Raw genomic sequence first — 25,922 nt, forward strand, 5'->3', positions numbered from 1 at the left:
GCACCATTCGCGAGTGGAACAGGGAAGGAAGGAATTATTTAGTGGTACTAGAAGTAGCTTCCGCCACACACCCTTTGTGTCATGCGAAGATGTAGATGGAGATGTAGAAGCCTGCGTTGAACGGCCCTTGGTTTTTCAAAATTAATATCTGAGGTTTAAAGCTTCGCAGCATTTATTATGAAATTCAATCTACAATTATAAATAGTGCATAAAATGAAAGGACAACTCAGGTAGTTTCTCTTACACGTGTTCAGTGTGAGCACCATTCGTCACACGGCACACGTCGAGCCGACTGGTGAGTTCTTCCCAAAACATGATCAGTGAGTCTGGAGTAATTCTATCAACTGCTTAAGTATTGTGTTGAAGTCGGTTAGATAAGCTGGTAGCAGAGGCAGTGGCACATCATTCCTTATGCACCCCCAATAGTAAACATCGCATGATATCAGACCTGGTGAACGTGGAGGCTATGCAAAGGAAGCTACTCATATGTCACACGGTCCAAATGGTTCAAACGGCTTGAGCACTATGGGACTTAACTTCTGAGGCCATCAGTCCCCTAGAACTTAGAACTAATTAAACCTAAGTAATCTAAGGACATCACACACATCAATGCCCGAGGCAGGATTCGAACCTGCGACCGTAGCGGTCGCACGGTTCCAGACTGTAGCGCCTAGAACCGCTCGGCCACTCCGGCCGGCACACACGGTCCCTTGCTGCCATTCCAACGTTCGGGCACAAGGTCGTTCAACAAATCACGTACTGAATTATGCTAGTGAGGCGGCTCACCATCTTGCTGAAAAATAAAGTTCTGTGGTTCAACTTCCAATTGAGGAAAGAGTCATAGTTCAAGCGCATCAAGATAAGAAACGCCAGTTACAGTTGCTTCACCAAAATGGGAAGTGCCATAAACTTCCTGCCGGGATGTGGCACAAGAAACATTCAATTTCAGTGAGTCTCTTTGCAACTGTACCATCTCATGGGGACTTGCCGACCCCCAGATGGGCACATTACGTGTGTTCACATTTCCACAGGTGAAATGTCAAGTCGTCATTGAAGACGATGGAGGAAATCTTCATCGTCGTGGAGCAACATTGACTTGCAAAGCTGTCACATAAACCGTAGCATATAGGCTTTAGAGCTTGTGAACAGTTGCCAACGATAAGGACGTTGTTGTAAGCGTGTCCTTCAAAGTCACCGCACAGACGCCACTGGAACCGCCAATCCACGACTAGACTTCCGGACTGTCTTCTTGGGGATAAGCGTGAAAGACACTCTTAGTCTTTCAGTACTTACTGCGGCCACTCTGGGTCGCTCGGTACTCTTCCCCTTGTAAACACAGGCGGTGTCTACCAAATGATAATACAGTCTATGAATGTTTTTATCACTTGGAGTATTACAACGGAAATTAATACGGAAAGCACGTTTTACTGTAACAATAGAATCAATTGTTGTAATTCCTGAAACACGACAAGCTTTTTGTTCACTGGTCGCCATCTTTGCTATTAGCGCTTTCTAAAGGAAGACATAGGAAACTGAGCATACGCATGTGGACAGGTATAGAATTAAAACTCAATTGCTCTTTCATTTGATGTATTATTTATAACTGTACACAAAGTGGCCATGCGGTTCTAGGTGCTACTGTCTGGAACCGAGCGACTGCTACGGTCGTATGTTCGAATCCTGCCTCGGGCATGGATGTGTGTGATGTCCTTAGGTTAGTTAGGTTTAAGTAGTTCTAAGTTCTAGGGGACTAATGACCAAATAAGTTAAGTCCCATAGTGCTCAGAGCCATTTGAAACATTTTTTTATAACTGTAAGTTTGATGTATTAAATGCTACAAGGCCTTAAACTCCCGATATTCGTCTTGAAACGATGGCTGCCTCAGGAACAGTCACTTATGCTTTGTTTCGCTGTGTCAAATATCCTGCAGATGTCAACTATCTTTTAGTTTCATTCACGAAACGAATTTCGGTACAATTACGAATTGTTCTCAAGCGTGTTAAGCACGTATACTAAGAAGGCAAAACATTGTGATCACCTGGTTAACACCGTGTTTGTCCGCCTTCGAAACGCAATATAGCAGCGATTGCCAGTGACATGGATTAGACAAAACGTTGGTAGGTTTCCGGAGGTAAGTTACACCAGTTGTTTGTGTACAGATCACGCAAATCCCTTGATTTACGTGCTGGTGGTTGAACCGTGAATTTATTTTCGAAGTATATTCTTAAGAATTTACTTTATTTACTAACGATTCATCAAGAACATTAACACATTTAATCACACTATGTCAGGGTGGAAGTAGTTGTCAGGGAGTAACTGATGAAATCATAATCAAATTCATTTTTACAAATGGGAATTTTATTTACTAAAAGCATTTTCTTAAAAGAAACAGATTTTAAAATTATAATCAGAAAGAACCCTCTAAATATCAAGTTACAATTTATTCAGAGGCAGAAATAAACAAATTTTAGGCTGTACGAGCTTTCGGGCTGAGAACCCTTTTGACACGGCCGTAGTTACGACCGCTCACAACCACTGAAATACTACACTGCTGCAAATCTACAACACACCAGATTACTTTAAACTAAAAGTTTCAACAATTCTCACAAGCACACAAACTGTGCACCCCGTAGGAGGGATGGAAATGGTACAAAACACTAATAGTAAGAAAATTATCTTGCTACTGAAGGTGCAACTTCATTTCTTTTAAAAAAAAATCTCTTACGGTGGAAAGGTGGCAACTTTATATACTAAAATGACCATTTAAATAAAACCCATGAAATGCGGTCTTACATAAAATATACCAACATGCTCTACATTACACATATACCGCATCTCAAGATGATAGGCAAGATAAAAACATATTTCAGGAATTCGGCCGTTACACATCAAGCAATAAATTCGCTAACACCGAATCCGACAAACATGACAGAGGCAGCTATTAACGTACGGCAGACCGAGAGACAGACACTAACTGCCTAACAAATGCGAACGGGAGACGGACGAGCAAGCTGGGGACGAGAGACTGACCAAGAAAAACGAGCAGAATTTAACAAGTAAACGAAACAACATATCACGAATCACTTAACTCCTAATAAACTGCGATGTCTGGCGAAGACCTGGCGCAGCACCCCCAAATCGCTCTCCCGAACCGTCCGCTGCCAGCCGCTTCAACGGACGCAGGAAGGTTCGCTGATCTCCCGTCTCACGGCGTCGCAGCTCGCACCGGCCAGACCGATGTCGTGGGTTGGCTTCTGTTGCTCTCGTGTCGGCCGTGAAGCCACTACCCCTCGCTACACGGCGCGGCCCACTGGACTCACGTGGCGACCTCACATGCGCCGACGCTCAAGGCGGACAAGTCATCTTGTGTCTCAGTGCGCGACCGACCAATCGATCGATCCAACCGACAAATACCATTGCCTGAGCAAACTCGAGCAGACTGGCGGCTTAACGCGCAGACTCAGATGCAGGAACTAAGCCCCGACCGGGCGACCACTCGCTGAGTTCTCTTACTGGCGGAGTGGAAAGACTCTCATTTTGCCGGCTTTAAAGGTTGATCCGAACAAAAGACATAATAACACTCCGGACGACAGACAGACACTAACTGCCTCACAAATTCGGACGAGAGACAGACCCAAACTCACCGACTGGCGAGCTCATAGCGCCCCTTAAATTCACGTGAACAGGCAACCTTTCCCCTTTCCCACCAGAGGGAGACACCAAAGCAGGGATTGCCACAGCGGCGTCACCGCCAGAAACGGAGGGCGACTGCTTCACACAACGCGCTGCGGCGCGCTCTTCAAAACAGCAATTTTTACCACGACTCAGTGGTGTTTATGGGTGCGAATCTGGCTATCGATAGCATCCCAGATGTGTTGCACCGGGTGCAGATCAGCCAAATTTTGTGGCTAAAACACCAGTTTACCAACATCCTCCTCAAATCACTGCAGCATGGTAAAGGTCTTTTGACAAAGATAGCTATCCTGTTGTAATAGGAAATCCTGTCGTGGTAGACGTGAAGGTGGCGGTCCGCAGTAACGTTTACCTACTTCACAGCTGTAATCGTGCCTTAGGTTACTACCACAGATCCCTTGGAAGCCTAGGTTGATGTTTCCCGACGTGCGTCCGTGGTCCGATGCACCTTTCGTTCACCTGGATGACGGGGAAACAAGCAACGTAATTCACTTAACCAGGGAACACGTTTACATGACCCAGGGTCCAATCTTGGTGGTTGCGTGTCCACTGCAGTCATAACTGACAACGTCGCTGGGTACCACGGGAGGATGTTGGGGTCGTCTGCAGCGGAGCCCCGTGTTCAGCAATGTGTGCTGAACAGCGTGCCTGAGAAACAGTTGTGCCCGCGCCACCACTGTAATCGGTCGTCATATCTGTGCAGGTCGTCGCCTGTTCTGCTTTACAGAGAGGGACTCCGGCATCTACGTTCTGTGATGGGCTGTGGAGGTCCGACACCTTGCAACCTACTCGTGGTTTCACCGATAGATGCTCACGACAGTAGCACTCGAGCAGCAGACAAGCTTTGCAGTTTCCGAGATACTCGTCCCTAGGCGACATTTCATAACGGTCTTTTCTTCGTCAAAGTCGCTTATGCCAATGGATTTCTGGATTTGCGTCCCATATCGCCGCCTCCATTCGCCTTGCTCCTTACCGTTTCAAATGCCAACAACGCCACCAGGTGGCTTTCAGTGTCGCGGAAGGCAGTGATGGTAATGTTTTGCCTGATCAGCGCATGTCAAGAGCAGCACGGTCACATAACAAATTGTATGACATTGGGCAATTTGCGTTGTTGTTAGCTGAATGATTTGTTATTGAGTCAGAAGCGGCTACATGAATAAACCTACAACATAACTGTCAACTGAAGTGTTTCATTTCAATAAAAATTCGAAATATTTTGAAAGGCTACGTCCACTGTAGCGACCCTTTTTTCTATCCCGACTTCCGTATCTTGCATGAAAGTAGGGATGTTAATTTATCTATACATTGACTGGTATTGAGGGGTTTTGTTTTATCCCGACTAGTTCTTAAATTAACCCCAGTGAGTCACTACACGTATTGTCTTCCCAGTTCTGAAGGAAAAAACCGTAAGTAAATTAATACTAGTGTTTTCAATAGATTCTCGTTCACTTGTTTCAATTACTACTCTGCAGTTTATTCTTGGTGAAAATCACGTAACCTAATTATTTATGAACCTAAATCGAAGTAAAGTTCAAGACGAATAGTCAGTTTCAAATTAACACGTTATTTTATTTAACAATAATTATTAATAAATCAGTTCATTCACGCGATCGCATTCAAAGGGGTTCTTTGAATAAGTATCTAATCTGGAATCCCGTCAATATCAGAGATACTAAACAATGTTCTGTCACTTTCGATAAAAAGATTGTTCCCGATTAATATCCATAAACTGTCACGAACTATGATTACTAGTCGCGTGAAGTAAAGATTTCCACTATCACAATACAAAGTCCGAATCTGTCCAAAAATCGTTAATTCCGTAAAATATTTAAATCTTCACACGAAGTGACGTTAAAGTCAAAGAGATTATTGATCACCTCCCCGTTCCTCTAATATGACAAAAGTTCTAATTCTGATCTGAAATTAATGCTTCCCAAAAAACAATCTCGCCGCGATTTATTCTTGCGCCCTGGTTTAATAAAGCTCCTACTGTTGCTTCCTAAAGCTGTACGTCCTAATTGACTTCGAACAGAGTAGAGGATAGAGACTGGAGTATCATAATTGCATTGTATGTCTATTTATACTTTAGTAAACGCTATCTTTGGTGTTCAAGACCTACGTTCTGTGACTATAATACTGATTTTCTCATATATAAGAATAACTAATAATTTAACCATTTCTATCGTTTTTCTCCCCTCCCAAGCTTCCAAAATTTATGATTAAAATTCTTTTCTTTTTCTATTATTTTTGTATTATAGATTTCCCTCTATTTGTCTCTTATTTCTATTTCGTAAATTACTACTTGTGGAGGGGATTGGGACATTTTCTGACTTTATATTTCGAGGGCATGGGAACTAATTTGGGAGCTATTTTGGTTTATTAACACCTAGAGGCGTTGTAGGTGTTACACCACCCATCGAAAACTTTCATGCCACGACAGTACTATTTATTAATTTGTTGTCAAATCGAAATTTTTCGTGACGCCAGGTGAGTCAATTTCGCCGAAACTATTTTCAGGAGCTCTAGTGGAGATTTGAATTCGAATGCTCACGTAGGTGACTCAGAGGGACAGAACACTGGAAACTGCTGCTACCCAAGCATATTTATCAAAGAATTGTACGCACTGTTTCTTTGAGTACAGTTCAGGTGATCAAGATCTAGTTTGTTTTGGGCCAACAGAACCTAAGGTATACAAATAACGTCAGAGTGTTTTGCCAGTGTCTTGTTTCTTCTGCGAGAAATTGGAAAAGAGAAAGTGGAAATTCTTAACTGCCGGCCACTGGACAAAGACACCTAAACCTTTTCTCAAAAACCTTGTAGAGTATTCCGAAAATGTTAGCAGTGTTTAATCTACGAACATTCTGCACGATTCTGTATGTTGGTTGCTTAGTGACGCTAGGAGTTAACACAAAATGTATAACCCTTATGAGGAGAATCTTCCTCATACAAACTAAATTGTCACCTCAAGAGGTGTGGTAGATTTTCTTACAGAGTGTGGACCTCGCACCACGCCGGCCGGAGTGGCCGAGCGGTTCTAGGTGCCACCGTCTGGAACCGCGTGACCGCTACGGTCGCAGGTTCGAATCCTGCCTCTGGCATGGATGTGTGTGTTGTCCATAGGATAGTTAGGTTTAAGTATTTCTAAGTTCTAGGGGACTGATGACCTTAGAAGTTAAGTCCGATAGTGCCCAGAGCCCTTTTTCCCGCCATTTTCGGCACACTGAGAAAGGTGTAGTCGTTGGCTTGAGGGACATACCAGTTTCACGTACCCAGTTCGCACAGGTAGTTGCTGGCAGTGCAGCAACTGCATACAACATGGACGGTGTGGCAAAGAGAGCAGCCAAGGATACTTCCAAAGAAGCTCGCAAGAGAAAGATCCTCGGAAGGCTCCAGTGGGTTTGACGAATAGGCGGATGACAACAGCTGAAATCCGGGCAGAAGTTGCAGGCAACGTGTCACCACGAACCGTCAACCACTGATTACTGCAAGCTGGGTTCAAATCTCGAATTGCCGTGGATCGTTTGCCGGTGACTTCATTCCACACTTCAGAGACTTCCATGATGTGGTGGCAGAGTCAACTGGAAGGTTGAGTGGCATTCTGTGGTGTCTTCTCTTCTGCTTGTGTTGGTTAGATCGATGTCTGTGTGTCCGTAGAAAGCCTGGTGAAGGGTCACAGGAAGCAGCGACTATTGAGATCTGTACCTTTTAATTAATCTCGTTTGTGGAGCTTTCCGAGAAAGTAACGGGACTGATTTGGTACTTGCTGAAGGAGGCTGAATGCTCTTCAACATGCAGCAAGAACGGTAAAAGTTGTTGGGCCGTTCATTGTCACAGTAACAAATGGTATATTTCAGCAGGACAACACACCACAAACGCCTTGAGGAATGTACGGATTCTTGACTGACCTGCCGTGTACGCTGATTCGTCATTTGTAATACATGTATAGGATTCGATGGGATACTTACATCAGTGAAAAATGCTGCTATGGGAGGACAAAAGAGGTGAATACGCTCCTGGTTAAAATACTCTGGAAAGTGGCGTAACAGATGTCTCACTAAGCAATTTTAAAATTTTTCCAAAATTTTTGTTATGCGAACATACTCCCGCTCTTCTTAATAAGCAACCCACTACTTACTCCCACAGGCTCCCTTATCTGTAATTCGCTCATATCCGCTAGTCCGCCGTTGTAAGTCGCTCATACTTGCCGATTGTCACTCACCCATTCAGCCCAACTCATTGTCATTATCTCTCTGTCTCAGTCTCCTGTCTCACAGCTTCGTTCTTACTACTACTGTCACCCCTCACTACGGCCGTCTCCCTTTAGCCCTCTCTTACTGGTACTATCTCATTCGTTCCTTCCCACTGCTACCGTCTCTTCTCACCGTCACAACATCTCTCCTTCACGTTGTCATTGTCATAGACCTTGTCTGTTATTATCATTCCTCACACCCTTTTCCACTTTTTCCTCCTCTTTATTCCTCTACCACTGGCACTGCCTCCTCCACTGTTTCCTAGCACTGTCCTGTGAATATTAACTGTATTCAACTGCCATTGTGTCCCTCTCTTTCTCTCACACTGCCTTTGTCTCCTTCGATCTTTATACTGTACAATCACTGTCTACTATCTTCCAATATGAATTACTTTTCCGTCTCTTTCCTACTGCCTCTGTCTCCTTCTCACTCAGCATGAAAAAGCGCGAATAGGTTTGCGAGTCAAAGTTTTTGTGAAAAGTTTTGAAGCTGCTGAGGAAGGTTGAGTGATGATGCAGCTGGTACCCTACTTTTAACTTGGAAGCTTTTAATGAACAGGAATATATTCGTCTCTTTTGTTCTCCGACAGGAGCATTTTTCCGCTGTTCCCTCCTTTTACCTGCTACAGCAGGGCATTTCGCTCATATAAACACAACTTCATGGATCAGTAAAATTTTGATAGTTTACTTAAGTGAAACTGAAATATCGCAAACTGTGTTCAACTGCAGCCTCAGCCCGGACTTTATGTGCGCAAATATTTTATATGTACTTTAGTACTACAACAACTACGGGTTTCCAGAACCCTTCTTATGATAACGGAGACACTTTAGTGCATATTTCTCGGTGCTACGCCTCTTTATAACCCACACTTTTGCCTCAACGGGATGCCGGCCGAAGTGGCCGTGCGGTTAAAGGCGCTGCGGTCTGGAACCGCGAGACCGCTACGGTCGCAGGTTCGAATCCTGCCTCGGGCATGGATGTTTGTGATGTCCTTAGGTTAGTTAGGTTTAACTAGTTCTAAGTTTTAGGGGACTAATGACCTCAGCAGTTGAGTCCCATAGTGCTCAGAGCCATTTGAACCATTTTTTTGCCTCAACGGGATTCTACATGGGTACTTTACGTGAACAACTGGGGTAACTTTAAATCTATTTATATCTCGGAAACGGATAAATATTTTAAGAACATTTTCAAGGTTGTTCAACATGTGGATTTTAGGAATATATCGTAAAAATTTCGGCCATTTGCTGTATACAGCCGACTTGGAATCCTCTGCTCCGTTTTCATACCCAAAGAACATGTTTTTCGGGTATTCTCAGGAACCGCCCATCACCTAAATGGTGCCTCCACGAGACCCTTTAAGGCGCAATGTAGACCACATCTAATGCAAGAAGAACCAACCGATTTGCTCCATAGGTAGAGGAAGTGCGTAATATTCAAACTTTGTGCTGCGAGGATAGTTATAGTGAGACGAGCCTTCTGTTGGGTATACAAATGATCCCTATCCCGAGGGCTTTCCGAAACACTTGACACTACCTTTCTATTGCCAATAGAACTCGAGGTACGAGCCCTGCACGGCTTTTTCGAACGTAGTTGCAGTGCAAGCTGTCGCGTGCGTACCGACTCCCGCCTCAGTTCAGTAATTACCATGAACTGACTCAGCCTGTGTTTCAGGCATGGCAAGGAATTCCTCAAGGTGAAATTCGGAGGTTGTTTCCTTCCATGCCACAAAGAATACAAGAACGTATAAAGTGCCATTGGGGGCCAGCATCCCATACTGATACTGGGCGACAGTTCCAAAATGGAATGAATTGTAATCGTCTAATACCAATTATATGACGACCATCTCCAGAAAATTTGATAAATATTGGACTAGTGTAAGAGATGTGAGAGTTTCATTTCCTTCAGTGTATTTTACAGTATGCCAACACCGCCTTCTTTCTGAACGGCTGCCAATACAGCGCCGACGATAGCGTAAGTGAAGAACTCGAGTTCCGTTTGCCCTACTTTGATCAAGGATCTCCGGTTTTGCTAGAAGTTTCGAACTGCAGCGTCTGCGACGAGAACGTATGTAACGAAGATCTCGCTCGGTACGTGGAAAGAAAGTGTGCGGCAGCGTTACGGCACGCCGCGGCTTCGGCGGCAACCTATCGCCTGCGGCGTAGGCAACCCGCCTGCCGCGTGCAGGACGGGACCTGCTGAGCGGAACAAGGGCAGCCGGCACCGTTCTGCGGCCGCGTGGTCTTCAACAGGTGTCCGCGCCGCACTGCTTGGGCGAATGCGGGTAGCGCTTGGCAGGCGCCCTCTCCACGCCATTAGATAACGGAGTTAAAAACGGGGAGCAGTTCGTAAAGCAGGAAAATAGCGTAGCCACTGCGATGTACGTCACCAAGGAGATCGCGAGATAACTTGGAGACGTAACACAACCAGGCCGTGGAAGATGTCGAACACTCATTGTGGATTACGTACACTTTTATCTCAACACCTCTACTATTTCCTCCCTGACTCAGTCTCGAATTCTTGTCTTACGTCAAACAGTAGTTCAGTAGTCACTGATTACTTCATCATTATCCGCATACCCCTTCTGCTGTCGGGTGGTACGCAGCAAGTTCGATTGTCGGGACCAGTATGTACGAGTGTGTGTACCACTAATTACTCCACAGCAACAGTGGTAAGACACTGGACTCGCATTCGGGAGGACGACGGTTCAATCCCGCGTCCGGCCATCCTGATTTAGGTTTTCCGTGATTTCCCTAAATCACTTCAGGCAAATGCCGGGATGGTTCCTCTGAAAGGGCACGGCCGACTTCCTTCCCCATCCTTCCCTAATCCGCTGAGACCGATGACCACGCTGTCTGGTCTCCTTCCCCAAAACCAACAACAACAACTCCACAGCAATAAATACGTGTGGTGTGCGATAGAAGACTGGTATCGGATGATGAACTCAAGGAATTTTGGTAGTAGGGCTGTCTGGCATGTGTTATCCGACTAAGGGCTTTTGACACGTCTGTGAAGCTGTCGCGCTCAGTAATCAAATCCGTGAAAGAATCTTGCAGCTCTTATTTGACTCTGTGCTATTTATTCTGTTAATCTTACTTGAAAATGGTACCGAGTCGACGAAGAAATGGAACGAGGTGGCGCATTGGTGAGACACTGAACTCGCATTCAAGAGGACGACCGCTGAAACCACAAAATGCGGATCCGCCAGTCATTTCAACCCTTCTGAAGCGGCCAAGATCGACTGTTGGTGATGTGACTGTGAAGTGAAAACTAGAGGATACAAGCACGACTAAACTAAGACCAGACAGACATCATGTACTGACGAAAAGGGACCGTCGAGCATTGCGAAGGTTCGGAGTAATAAATCACAAAAAATCTGCGGAAGAAGGAACCACTCGTGGGTTGCAAAGTGCTACCAGCAGTCCAGCTAGCACTGTAACTATGAGTTGTTGTCGTCGTTGTTGTGGTCTTTAGTACAGAGACAGAATTTTTTTGTGAGTTTGTGAGTACGGAGTTAAAAAGAATGGGGTTTTATGGACGAGCAGCTCCTCATATGCCATATATTTCTGCAGTCAGTACTAAGCGAAGCTCAAGCTGGTGTAAAAAGCAACACTTCTGGACAGTACATGACTGACAACATGTGATTTGGAGTGATGAATAACGCTATACCCTACAGCAGTGCGATGGAAGGGCTTGGGTTTGATGAATTTCTAGTGAAAGTTAGGTATTGTAGTACGAACAGAGAAGCAGGGAGGAGGTGGTGTTACGGTATGGGGGAATTTTTTGTGGTTAGGGTGTCGTGACCTTACTACGCTTAAGAAACCGCTAAGTGCGGAAGGACAGTAACACGTTTTGCAGCACTGCGTATTGTGTAGGAGCAGTTCTGAGAAGAAGATTCTTTGTATTAGCTTGTAAATGCACACTGTTATAAAGGGCCACCGGTGAGGTACTGGTTTGAGGACAATTACATTTCGGAAACGGACTGGCGTGGCCAGTCCCGATCTGAAGCCAATGGAATACCTGTGGGATGAGTTAGATCGTAGACCTAGCTCCAAACCCCAGCGTGCAACTTCAGTACGCTCTCTGCTTTCAGCTCTTGAGGAAGAATGGGCTCCCGTTCCTACACACACATTCAGACACCTCACTGAAAGTGTCCACAGCATATTTCAAGCCGTCATAAACACGCACTGCAAGTCAGTGTTTTGTATTGGCGTTGTAACATGAAAATGAGGTCTGTGTCGCGAAACGCGTTGTTCTGGTAGTCAGTTTACACTGAAGAGCAAAAGAAATTGGTACACCTTCCTGATATCGTCTAGGGCTCCCGCGAGCACGCAGAAGTGCCGCAACACCACGTGGCATGCACTTGACTAATCTCTGAAGTAGTGCTGGAGGGAATTGACAACATGAATCCTGCAGGACTGTGCATAAATCCGTAAGACTACGAGGGGGTGGAGATCTCTTCTGAACAGCACGTTGCAAGGCATCCCAGATATGCTCGATAATGTTAATGTCTGGGGAATCTGGTGGCCAGCGGAAATGTTTAAACTCAGAAGAGTGTTCCTGGAGCCGCTGTATAGCAATTCTGGACGTGTGTCGCATTGTCCTGCTGGAATTGCCCAAGTCCGTCGGAATGCACAATGAACATGAGTGGATGCAGGTGATCAGAGAGTATACTTAAGTATGTAGTACATGTCACCTGTCAGAGTCGTATCACTCCAGCTGCACACGCCCCACACCATTGCAGAAACTCTGCCAGCTTGAAAGATCCTCTGCCGACATGCAGGGTCCATGGATTCATGAGGTTGTCTCCATACCCGTACACGTCCATTCGCTCGATACAATTTGAAACTAGACTTGTCCGATCAGGCAACATGTTTCCAGTCATCAACAGTCCAATGTGGGTGTTGGCGGACCCAGGCGAGGCGTAAATATTTGTGTCGTGCAGTCATCAAGGGTATACGAGTGGACCATCGGCTCCGAAAGCCCACATCGGTAATGTTTCGTTGAATGGTTCGAACACTGACACTTGTTGATAGCCCAGCATGGAAATCTGCAGCAGTTTCCGGAAGGGTTGCACTTCTGACACGCTGAACGATTCTCTTCGTCGTCGCTTGTCCTGTTCTTGCAGGATCTGTTTCCGGCCGCAGTGATGTCGGAGGTATGAAGTTTTACCGGATTCCTGATATTCATGGTACACTCGTGAAACGGTCGTACTGGAAAACCCTCACTTCATCGCTACGTCAGGGTTTCTGTGTCCCATCTCTCGTACACCGACTGTAACACCACGTTCAAACTCGCTTAAATCCTGATAACCTGCCGTTGTAGCAACAGTAACCGATGTAACAACTGCGCCAGACACTTGTTGCATTATGTAGGCGTTGCCGATCGTAGCCCCGTATTCTGCCTGTTTACATAGCTCTGTATTTGAATACGCCTGGCTCTACCAGTTTCTCCTGCGCTTCAGTGTAATTGAGGCAACGAAAATATTGTGACTGGTAGCGTTCTCAAAAATGGTTAAAATGGCTCTGAGCAGTATGGGACTTAACATCGGAGGTCATCAGTCCCCTAGAACTTAGAACTACTTAAACCTAACAAACCTAAGGACATCACACACATCCATGCCCGAGGCAGGATTCGAACCTGCGACCGTAGCGGTCGCGCGGTTCCGTACTAAAGCGCCTAGAATGGCTCGGTCAGGTACGGTCTCTGCAAAACTATTTCGTAACGGTCTATAGAGTTACTTCGTTCGTGAGTAACCTCGGAGAGCGACTAGCGTTGACTGCCTGATTGTTGGTATACAACGCTTTATTTAGTGAATGTCGGAGGTTTAATGGTTGCAAGACAAGGCTGGAATGCTAAGTGGCCGGCGCCTAGGTGACGCGGCGCGACAGTTACGCGAGCAGGCCGGGACCGGTGGAGGCCCGCTGACGACTCCGCCGGCGGCCGTGACGAAATCGTCGCGGGGAATGCGGCGCAGCGGTTGGTTGCCTACCTGTCGCGGGCCGGCGATAAGCGCCCTCGCGGCCCGCCACGCCGTATTGCCTTTCGGTTGCACAACGGATCGCCGGCGCGCCCGCCCGCTGACTCACCCGTACTCCGCTTCCTTTCTTACGGCGCGCCGCCGCGGAACATTCCGCTCGCAAAGTGCGTGCACCGCACGGCCCTCCACTCCCGGAGGATCCACTGCATGCTCCCTGCTCCTACGTCACGCACGCCGCGACACTTCCCCTACCTCCGCGCGATTTCGCGCAAGTAGGCGATTGATATGAGTAACGGGGAAAAAGGAAAACAGGAAGTGGTCTGACACACGACGCCGGCCGGCGGCATGGAACCGCGAATCTGGAACCCCGTAGAGGCGTGGCACTGCTGGGCCCTTTTCACGCGTCCGCCACTGCGAGGGTAAGAGGCCCTGGCCGGCCGGATTGGCCGAGCGGTTCTAGGCGCAACTGTCTGGAACCGCGAGACTGCTGTGGTCGCAGGTTTGAATCCTGCCTCGGGCATGGATGTGTGTGATGTCCTTAGGTAAGTAGTTCTAAGTTCTAGGGGACTGATGACCTCAGAAGTTACGTTCCATAGTACTCAGAGCCATTGGACCATTTTTGAAGCTGCCGTGTCCTGGCTGACTGCTCAGTCACCCTCTACATTGTATTCCTAAGATGAGCGGTATTGTCTCTCCGTATTTCTGGGGAGTTGAAAGCGGAGGTTCGAGTCCTCCCTCGGGCATGGGTGTGTGTGTTTGTCCTTAGGACAATTTAGGTAAAGTAGTGTGTAACCTTAGCGACTGATGACCTCAGCAGTTAAGTCCCATAAGATTTCACATACATTGGAACATTGGAGCTGAAAGCCGATAGCGTACGTAACTAGACGCATTTGCTCCAGTTGTTGTTCATTCCAAGCAGCGCGGCGAACTGGACGGTTTGCACGATGACCACTGTCTGCTAGGGTTGACGTGACAGTGCCATCATACGCCCTATGATTCACTATGTCCGCCGAAAACTTGTCTACAGCCTCTACTAGAATCGGCAAATAAAAAAATAAATCAATCAAATGGCTCAAATGGCTCTCAGCACTATGGGACTTAACGTGTGAGGTCATCAGTCCCCTAGACTTAGAACTACTTAAACCTAACTAACCTAAGGACGTCACACACATCCATGCCCGAGGCAGGATTCGAACCTGCGACCGTAGCAGTAGCGCGGTTCCGGACTCAAGCGCCTAGAACCACTCGGCCACGAAGGCCGGCAAATAAATCAGGTTGAAGAGCTAGAAAAGTTCTCACAGCAAAGGATTCATAAGATTAAGAATGGGGAACAATGTTTGTGTTTGGAACGGCGAGATTAAAGCGATGTCATTCAGAGGACCAGCAATTAAAATGCGCAGAAAATTCTTTGAAAAATAAAGAGAGAGGTTAGGAAAGCAGGATGAGATGTTTTACAAAACCACGGCTTTCTTTACTTTACGCGGTTTCCAATGAAAAAGAAAGAGTCGGGGGATTACAGACAGCAGAAATGAAGTTTAATAGGTGAACAGCACAAAAAACGACAAGAAAAGGAACGTAGAAGTAAAGGCATAATTAGAAAGTAGAAGACTGAGTGTTAAAGAAGAAATGGCTAAATCGCTTGCCTACAGTGGATGATACTCGTGTTTTCAGGGGCATTATGCTTGTCATCCAACGGTGTGATGCTTTTTTGATGCGATAACGATCGGAAATCAGCACCATCAATAAGAATTAAAAATCGCAACAAGCTGTTGTCTCAGTCATCAGTTCCCCGTCCCAGTCACTTCTCTTCGTTTCAGCGTCACTATTGATCGGTGCTCTGTGGTACGTTCTCGTGCGTATGTATTCCCCAACGATTGTTTCCTTTCGTAGTTTTCAAAAGGAGTCATGCCTTAATAAGAGCCCAACCATTCTATCACTTTAACTAATTATGGTCTTTATTTGTCTTTTTTTTCTCCTTGTAGGATGTCTTCATTCATCATACGGATTAATCCATCTGCATTTCAGCAGCCCCTTATAATACCACATTTTACAGGTTTCTAATACTTCCGTTCATCGACGGTAGGCAATGAAAACCTCATAACTCCATTTTGTTAAATTTTAGAGTAGCGAAAACGGTTTCTTAAAAATATATATAATGTGATACATGTAATGCTGCTACATACGCAAGTATTATGATAGACGGCTAGTTATTGACAGAGTAGTGAAGTTGATGGACTTTCATATCTCTAATCTCTGTTTGATAATGGAGTTACTGGTTCCTGGAATCACGAGATTTTCAGAGACAAGTGGAGTTAAGAGTTTTTCATTGCCTACCGTCGTTGTTTTTGTATCCCGCCTGGGAGGCGGCGCGTGGCTAGGGAACAGGAACAGGAAAAGGTACTAATCTCTCGGTACTGCAGATACAGCTTAGGCACCTTTACTAGCGGATAACATATTACGTAACTTACCAGGTGGTGCGAAGTTGAAGCGATGTGTCCTGGCTGTCTGCACCTGATGAAATGGGCTGAAACAGTCGCGGAGCTTGTAGACCTCGAGAGCACCGGCTAGAGGGCGCTGTCGTCTGTGACTCTCTTAGTGACAACTTGAGAAACTACAGTGGACTCGCATTCGGGAGGACGACGCTTCAATCCCGCGTCCGGCCATCCTGATTTAGGTTTTCCGTGATTTCCCTAAATCGCTCCAGGCAAATGCCGCGATGGTTCATTTCAAAGGGCACAGCCAACTTCCTTCCCCGTCCTTCCCTCATCCGATGAGACCGATGACCTCGCTGTCTGGTCTCCTTACCCCCCCCCCCCCCCAGACCCCCCCCCCCACCAAAAAAAAAAAAAAAAACTTGAGAAACTATTCTGTGGCGTCGTTGCTATCGATACCACAGTTATGTCTTCCTTTTTTCCCTCACAAAACTGTGCTCCAAATTTAGCTTATCTTGGCTGTTTTTCTGATCTCGCCCCTTATATTTTTGGGAAGTTTATTTTTTTAGACAACTGCTGATCTAATGCAGAGCTAGCGAAATGCCGCTATACAGCATGATTAGCGAAGAGAGTAGAAATGTAACGCAAGAAGTGATGAGTCAGGTGAGGCGAGGCGTCAGACTGAACAGTGTTTTGGAGGTGATGAAGCGCCGATGCAAGTCGCAAGGGTGGACACCCACCCAGACGGAGCGTCGTCATAGTTGCAGAAGTGGCGGCGAGACAGGTCTGCCGGCAGATCGGCGCCGCGCATGCGCGCAGCCAGCGCCTCCAGTTCCCGCCTCCAGTGCGGGCGGAGTGGAGGGGGGGCAGCGGACGGGGAAACCGCAGGCATGAATGAAAGAGGCTGCAGGGAGGGGCGGGCGCGCGCCCTGCGTCACGGCGCTACTCGGAAATCAACGTTGCATCTATAAAAGCCTTCAGCTCGGAGGCTCGGCAGTCAATCCGAGAGCCGGCGGCTCAGCGACAGCACACCACACGAGATGACGCGGCACGTGCAATCTGAAGAGCGCCCCCGACACAGCGCCGCCGCCGCCGCCTCCGCAGCACGCGTCACGGTGAAAGCAGATAAAGGTAGGCACCGATCGCGAGACGGCAGTCAGCTGGCGACCGCCGGCCCGCGAGGTCGCGGGCGCCGTCGCGTTCGACGCTAGGCTGCACCAGTGTGCGACGTGCTACTACTGTGTGTCGTGTGTGGGCGGGGAGGGGGGCGCGTGTGCAAGTGAACGCCGGAGGACGCCCGGTGAGTGTCAACCACATACCGTCGCTGTGCGGTGGTTAGTCCGCTGCGTGCGCCTTTCGCCTCACAACGCGGACTGCTCGCGAGTCTGACATCCCGACGACAGTGAACCGCTCGTTCGGAAACCTGTGCAGTGCTGTTGTATCTTCGCTGTCTGTGTTTACGTGTAACACTGCGTGACCGCGAGAGGAAATGTTAGCTCTTTTTTCTCTTAAATGCGCCAGTAACTGAACAAATTATAACCGCTGTTTACTTTCGAAAGAAATTTCGTCGCCAGGTGCGTTTAATTCGTGAGGTCTAACATTTTTGTATGCCAGTTTTCGCGACTGATTTCTGTCAAACTGTGGTCGCGTCTACTTGGCATCGGTACATGGCACACACGTCGGTTACTCAGCCCATTGAGGACCGAAAGCAGAATGCTGAGCGTAGCAGACGTTAATCTCTCTGAACTAGGGGAGAGTGAGCTATTATTTTAATACCACACGTGGATCTGGGCTGTCCGTTTGAGCTTAATGAGACCGTAGTTGACACTAAATAGTCGTTTGGTAAAGGATTACCTTCTTCATTCTAGGTTTATTTTCATGTAGTAGCAGATCATGTGATAAGCTCGTGTTTGTCGTACGATGGAGGGAAACATTCTTTAACTGGTATCTGATTACAGATTTATCCGTATTAATCGACGTGCTTCGCAACTTGCATTAATTATTAGAAACACTGATGGTCAAATTGTATTTCCGCTGGTGATTTATCCTGTTCACTCGTGTTTTGCTGACTTGTTTTGTTGTTATGCGAATGTTGGCGCTGGTGTTTACATAAACGTATGTGAAAATATAGCAACCGTGACGTTTTATGCCAGTGCTTCAGTGTATAGTGAGCTACGAAGCCCTCTGTGCTGCCATAATTCACTCGGCGATATTCAGTAGCGAGGCTTGTGACTTTGAGGGATGTTGGCATTACCCTTCGCTCTGTAGAAAAGCTAAGCTGTATGGGTCCTGGAGTTCGACTATGTTGTAGATCTTTTTTGTTTTCGTTTTTGGCGCAGTGGTTTCGTACATAACGCAGCGTGTTAGCTCTTTGGTGTTCAGTACTCGTGGACGTCGTGAGTGGTACTATATTTAGCGCATATTATGTCGTATATAGCAATTTACTATTTCTTTTTCCAGTGATTATATCTGTCATTTTGATAAGCGCTATCGTAATATTACTTGCGTTATGTCACAGGAAATGTAACTGCTATCAACAAAATTTGCAAATCATGAGAGAGAGGGAGTATTTGTTGACTTTAGAGTCTTGCTGCGTAATTTAGCACTGGGTACGGAGCACGGAGCGCATAATAATTCATGAAACATCAGGTAGAAAACTACATTTCTAAACAAGTGTTTGTGGAATAAAAATGATGACTACTTAGGGTTGAAAAACAATTACGAACATGAAAACACCACCTGCAGCACAATAAACTATGTTTACACAGCACACTACCGAAATGGTGCTCAAGGTCTTCCGCAAAACAGTGAATTTTGTGTTTGTGATTAAACTACACAGTAGTGTTGTTAACGTCCCGTCAGTGCTGTACCGAAAACAAGCAAAAATAAATTACTGTGTATGTGTGTATGGATGAAAATTTTGTCCAGTCCAGATTTTTAGTAGGATTCCCGAATATTTTGTGCAATTTTGAAAACTTCCAAGTTTTTCTAAAAAGATGGCGTGGCACACAGTGAGTGCTCTGTACCCTCCCGTGCAATGTTTTACGTGCGCTGTGGACGTGTGAGTGAGAGTGCGCTGTCTTGTCCGCAGAGACCCTGAGGAGGTGCCGGTCAGCGCTGGCGGTGCTCCTGGTGGCAGCAGCGGCGCTGCTACCCGCCGCCCACGCCGCCCCCGCTGCCGCCCCCGCCGCCCACAAGGCGGACGACTGGATCGACCCCTGCGGCATATACAGGGACGCCCCCGGCGTCCTCAACATGAAGAACGTCAAGAAGGTGCTCAGGGTGTTCCGGAATTACCTCCACGGCACCTTCAACAGCGTGAAGAAGGAGTGGGATCGTGCCAGCAGCGTCTACCAAGGGGTGAGTACCCGCTCCTGTCGCATACCCAACCACTCCACCCTGAATACAGGCCGTTCTCATCCTAACCTGATTCAGTCCGCTGCCTCAGTGTCTTCCACGTAAGACGACAAGCAACATCGTCTTGAGCTGAAAGCTCACTTATTTCGTCCAAGTTAGCTTCAACGGATTAATATGTTTTGAAAGGATTCTGACATGCCCAAACACAGTTCTCATATTTTTTCACCCGTGAGTGGCTTCCCTTCGTTTTTCTTACTACCAAATACTATTATTAGATGTAATGCAGCTGTCACCTCCAATATAGCTGGTATTTAGGTACAGTTGTCACCGCAACATTCATGGTTTCCACTCTGTGAAATATAGTTGCAAACACACGCTACATTACTGTTTACACAACACCGAATTCAATACTTCGTAAATATTGATCTAGTGTCTATTTGAGCGTACAGTGACTTGCCGCACATGACTGGCTTTGCTACATGCATTAAGGATGAAACCACATTATTCTGAGCAGTTTACGCTGATAACCTCGCCTTTGAGCACCCACAAACTCTTGATAAGTTTTTACATTTTTTTTGAGCCATTTCCTTATTTTAGCTTAGAAACAACAAGAAAATTTCTCGAGTATTTCTATTATTATTTATTCCACTTGGAAATGAACTACCGCAGTGTCTTCTACTTCATCATCAACCTCTAAGTGGCAGCCTTCCATCTGGATGTATTACAAGCTAATTCCCTCATCACGGTATACTTACTGATTCCCGCATTCTTTATGGCTTGTTTTCAAAAGCCCAGCCATGATCTTCCTAGCGTCGTCTTTCCTTGTATTGCTCATTCAACGATGTTTACAAGGAACTGGTTCTAGCGTATTTTCTGGCTTCCCATCCGAGTCGTCTTCGCTTGAATACTTTCATTAACACTATTTCCTCACCAATTCTTTGCTAAGCGTCCTATATGACCGCAGCATTCGTCCACTTCATCTTTAAGAGGCGTCACCAACGGCATACATCAAACGTTTGAAGAGAATTTATTGATTCCACAGTGCAGACTCCACTGAAGTGTAAAAAACAACTGTCAAGTAAAGTTATAAAAATGTTTATTCATCAGTCGCCTGTTTGTCCCGCACTCATGGAAGAGAAAAATTGTCTGCTATCGTCTAGCAGAGTGCATCCGAAGCGAGAACCGATACTGCAGTATACATTTTGAATTAATTACAGTTTGCTGGAAGAGTGTCCTGCCCAACCCCATACGTTACTTAACTTAAGCAGAATTTACTAAAAAAATAAATCCTTCTAACGTTCCTTCTTCTTTTGCAGCTGAAAGAAATTGAAATGGACATGGAGTGGCTTCCAAGGAACCAGTACAACCACTACAAGGACACCATCCAAGGGCTGACACTTCCCGAAAAGGTAAGATCACGACATCACAATTTCCTCCTAGCTATGACAACAACTACATTAACACTCGGTTAGTCGCGCTCGATCTCCGAGGTCCACACTTTACCAGAGACTTCATTTTCGTGTACATGTCATCAAAAAGTTAGTAGACTAACTCTATTTATAGTTCCTAGCTCTCAGATTCATGGGAAGTGAAACAACTGATGAAGCACTTCCAATCAAAATGTTTCCTTTTTTCAAATTTCTTTTCATTAGCTTTTCTTTTTACAAAATTATCCATTTTTCTCATTGGGATGTCTCAGATCTATAGCGACGATCCATGTACCTATTAGGAGTGCGCCTAATCGAGTGTTAAGGCATTGGGCAAAACACCAACTGCATATCCAATGTGGCGACCGAACTAACAGCCACGTCCTCGTCTGTTTACAGCCGGCCCACGTCCTACAGCACGTGCACGACGGCGTTCAGAAGTACCTGGCCACCGTGGCGTGGCTGCAAAGGGACGAAGCCAGCAACCTGCTACTGCACAAGGACCTCGCCACGCGCGCCCACTTCCTCTCCGAGATACGCAGCAAGCTCAAAAGTGTGAGTTTCTAATCAATCTCTCTCTCTCTCACTCTCACTCTCTCTCTCTCTCTCTCTCACTCTCTCTCACTCTCTCTCTCTCTCTAGGGCTTGAAAACCGAATCTGTGGACGTCGTCTTCCACTTACCCTACGCTCTAAATACGAAAGAGCATTTAATTAGTTGCAAAGCTTGGTCAGTAAAACTCAGCCAGAAATCGTTAAAAGCAACCCAATGCTGGCACAAGACTTACAATACACGTTGTCTATCCGTTATTGATTTTCGTTGTGTAACTGATCGGATGGAATTCATGCACATTATGAGGTGAAAACGTCACACTTATATATATATATATATATATATATATATATATATATATATATATATATATATATACGTTTACGTTTGCACTACAATAATCCCAAGATAATAAAGTAAGATAGTCTAATATGGGCAAACATGAAACTTTATCTCGTGATAAATGAGTGTCATTCATACACACGAAAATAATAGACATTTCGTAGTAGGAACTGTATACAAGAAATCAGTTACAAGGCAAAATATTGATTTCGCAACTTTACCATTCGGTAAACAGTACGGATCTGTATGCAGTTTGTAAACCTGAAAAGAACATGCCTAGGCCTCATTTTTAAGCAGTAACAACCAGCGAAACAATTACGTAAATATCAGTCACATATTAATTAATAATTCGAAAATAGTGGCGTGTTGCCAGCGTATATATATGAACCCCTTGTGTAATCTGAAACAACGTCAATATATATTTATTAGGAAGTATGCATATCTTGGAGTATAACAAACCAAATAATTAGCATACGACAGATCGTCTGTGAAGTGGGACGTGACCCATTCATTACCTCACAACGTATTTCGACAACAGTCTTCGGTGAAAGAACCATATGTAGGAGACTATCCAACAAATAGATTTTCCTTTACGATATATACATGTTCATTCAAGTCATTGGAGATGTCTTTACGCTGTATACATAATAGTTTAAGTAACTAGAGATGCAGTAGAAATAATTTCTGTACGTAATCTTATTCATCTTAGTGTCAATAAAATTTTTCAGGATATGTGACTGCATTGTCAACGTATAAAATTCTCCAACATTTCGGCCGCTGTAGCAAATGGCCTTCCTCAGGTTGTTTTCTTGAGTAAGCAAACCACTTTGAGTGGCCGAAACGTCGGAGAATTTAATTTATTGACAATGCAGTTACGCACCCTGAAAAATTTTATTGGCAGTAACAGCGGCTGTAGAAGCCTACGATTACTATTTAACTCAGTTGGCATTTGACAACTCTCGCTACAAATACACCAATGGAAACTTTCCATGATTGGCTCCCTCTTTGTTGCTACTTCCGCTGTGCAAAGCATTGCTTCTGACGACTCAACTACTAAACATTTCGGGAAGCAAAAATTTCGCTTATCTCAAGGAACAGCATGACTCCAACCTTATTTATAGTTGAGAACAGATTTTTCACGTGCTTTGAGACATGTCAGAGGTCTTTACCACACGTGAATTTCAGAATTATTACGTATATTTTTTGTGGGAGATAGTGACTTTAATACTTCATACATCTACGAGTTGAACATTACATAAAAAAGAGAGCAACACCGTTTTCTGAAGCTGCTAAGAGACGTGGTATGATATGAAATTTTGGAAAGATGCATTGCTGAGCGAGGTATTGTTGCATTCACGAAAAATATCTAATTTATATGAACTGAGTTTCAGAGATATAATGTGATAAATTTGAAACTGCTTCTCAGCCTGGAACTTAGCATCGGTTCAAAAGAAAAAGAATTTCAAGGACAGATTTTCAACCTGCTTTAGACGGTATAGAGATATACCGGGTGATCAAAAAGTCAGTACAAATTTGAAAACTGAATAAATCACGGAATAATATAGGTAGAGAGGTACAAATTGACACACGTCCTTGGAATGACATGGGGTTTTATTGAAACCAAAAAATACAAAAGTTCAAAAATGTCCGACAGATGGCGCTTCATCTGATCAGAATAGCAATAATTAGCATAACAAAGTAAGACAAAGCAAAGATGATGTTCTTTACAGGAAATGCTCAATATGTCCACCATCATTCCTCAACAATAGCTGTAGTCGAGGAATAATGTCGTGAACAGCACTGTGAAGCATGTCCGGAGTTATGGTGAGGCATTGGCGTCGGATGTAGTCTTTCAGCATCCCTAGAGATGTCTGTCGATCACGATACACTTGCGACTTCAGGTAACCCCAAAGCCAATAATCGCACAGACTGAGGTCTGGGGACGTGGGAGGCCAAGCATGACGAAAGTGGCGGCTGAGCATACGATCGCCACCAAACGACGCGCGCAAGAGATCTTTCACGCGTTTTTTTGGTTCTAATAAAACACCATGTCATTCCAAGCATGTGTGTCAATTTGTACCTCTCTATCTATATTATTCAGTTTTCAAATTTATACTGACTTTTTGATCACCCGGTACAATAACATGCGTAAGTTTCCTAAATGTCATATTTTGCACAACGTTTTGGTAGGCGATACAAACTTTAAAGCGATTTTCTATCACTGCAGAGAGACCAAGCAATATTTCTTGCGACAATGTCGCAACTGCAAACGTCAAACGCCAACTGATTTAAATATGGATCTACGTTCAGCAACTGGTAGAATATTGAAGTATTTAACGTAGCTGAGACGTGGTCCCTGGAAAATTGATTTCCTCAGTCGCTTGTTGGTGGTACCACGAGCAGGGATTTATTGGTGCCACCATTGGTGCCAACTCTTGTGGCCGTCCAAATTATCAGTAGTGAACACTTGTCCAGCTGTTCCCTGTTGTGATGTGCGGCCGGCTCTCTCGTTGCAGTTGCAGTGCGCGGCGCAGAAGGCGATCGTGGACAGCAAGGTGCGGCTGCAGGTGCAGCGGCCGCAGCTGGAGGAGGTGGTGGACGCGGTGCGCCACCGGCAGCCGTCGCAGGGCACGCCGCAGCTGCTGCTGCGCGACCGCACCTACGTCGCCCTCCTCAAGGCCTTCCTGGCCGACTGGCAGAAGGTGGTCGGCGAGGTGCTCAAGGAGGTGACGCGCGACCTCAAGAAGAAGAGCAAGCAGCAGAAGAAGGACGCGACCCGCGGCGTGAAGAGCAAGAACACGACGGCCGCCCCCCGCCGCCAGCGCCACAAGAAGCGGAAGGACCAGCAGCGGCGCCAGCAGGCGTAGCGCCGGCCCCCGCGGCCGCCGCCGCCGCCGCCGCGCCGCCCCCACGACTGAAGCCGCCACGCGGCTCGCTCCTGGCTGTGATACAGAATCTCCCCTTCTCGCCGCTCTCTGCAGCGCGCCTGTCCTGTCGTACCGCAGTATTAGCTTTAGGGCAATCATCCTCCACCAGTCATCTTATTTATTGTCCACACGTACCCATTATTTATAACTATTTATTATTTATTTATTTATTTATAATTTATTCGCTCGTCCTCACGCGTATCTCGCATTGTGTTTTATATTTCGTACATTCCAATACAAAAGAATTAAACTTTTTACTTTTATAGAAAAAATGGCTGTGTTTTCTTACAATAACGAGTATATCCATCTCTCCTCAACCTGAAGACCTTTCCTTCCACATCCACGACACTACCAACTGGAAGGAGAGGAGTGCAAGAGTTGATACTGGAAAATGTTGCCTTCACAATTTCAAACAGTTTAGACCAGACAAGTTCTTCAAAAGCTTTCTCTAAACACACATTACTATAAATGGATAGTTCATACTTTCTTTGATATTCTGAAGCTAGAAGGGATTAAATACAGGGAGCAAAAGGCTATTTACAACTTTTACAGAAACCACACTACAGTTATTAGAATCGGAGGACATGAAATGAATGCAGTGTTTCAGAAGAAAGTGAGACTGGGTTCTATCTTATCCCTGAAGTTATTCAGTATCTACATTGAGGAAACTGTGAAGGAACCCAAGAACAAATTTGCCACTTTAATTAACATTCAGCGAAAAGAAAAAAAGTGTTCAAATGTGTGTGAAAACTTATGGGACTTAACTGCTAAGGTCATCAGTCCCTAAGCTTACACACTACTTAACCTAAATTATCGTAAGGGCAAACACACTCACCCATGCCCGACGGAGGACTCGAACCTCCGCCGGGACCAGCCGCACAGTCCATGACTGCAGCGCCTAAGACCGCTCGGCTAATCCCGTGCGGCCAGGGAAAAGAAATAAAAATTTTATGGTTTGCCGATAAC

At 45.6% G+C, this 25,922-nt stretch overlaps 1 protein-coding gene across 1 annotated transcript; it reads left to right on the top strand.

Annotated features, from left to right (window-relative positions):
- The first annotated feature begins 17,369 nt into the window (after positions 1-17,369).
- On the top strand, positions 17,370-24,896 carry LOC126260311 (uncharacterized). Its single transcript, XM_049957635.1, has 5 exons — positions 17,370-17,483; positions 19,444-19,712; positions 21,026-21,118; positions 21,536-21,691; positions 24,546-24,896. Exons 1-5 carry the CDS (start codon positions 17,393-17,395, stop codon positions 24,894-24,896), a joined length of 960 nt encoding a protein of 319 aa, XP_049813592.1. The 5' UTR covers positions 17,370-17,392.
- The last annotated feature ends 1,026 nt before the right edge of the window (positions 24,897-25,922 follow it).

This window comes from Schistocerca nitens, chromosome 5, assembly GCF_023898315.1.
Source record: "Schistocerca nitens isolate TAMUIC-IGC-003100 chromosome 5, iqSchNite1.1, whole genome shotgun sequence".
In the NCBI taxonomy this organism is placed as follows: Eukaryota; Metazoa; Arthropoda; class Insecta; order Orthoptera; family Acrididae; genus Schistocerca; species Schistocerca nitens.

Coding starts and splice junctions, on each gene's coding strand:
- LOC126260311 (XM_049957635.1), top strand. CDS start 17,393: ATGACGCGGCACGTGCAATCTGAAGAGCGCCCCCGACACAGCGCCGCC. Junction 19,713..21,025: donor CCAGCAGCGTCTACCAAGGG/GTGAGTACCCGC, acceptor CTTCTTTTGCAG/CTGAAAGAAATTGAAATGGA. Junction 21,119..21,535: donor GGCTGACACTTCCCGAAAAG/GTAAGATCACGA, acceptor GTCTGTTTACAG/CCGGCCCACGTCCTACAGCA.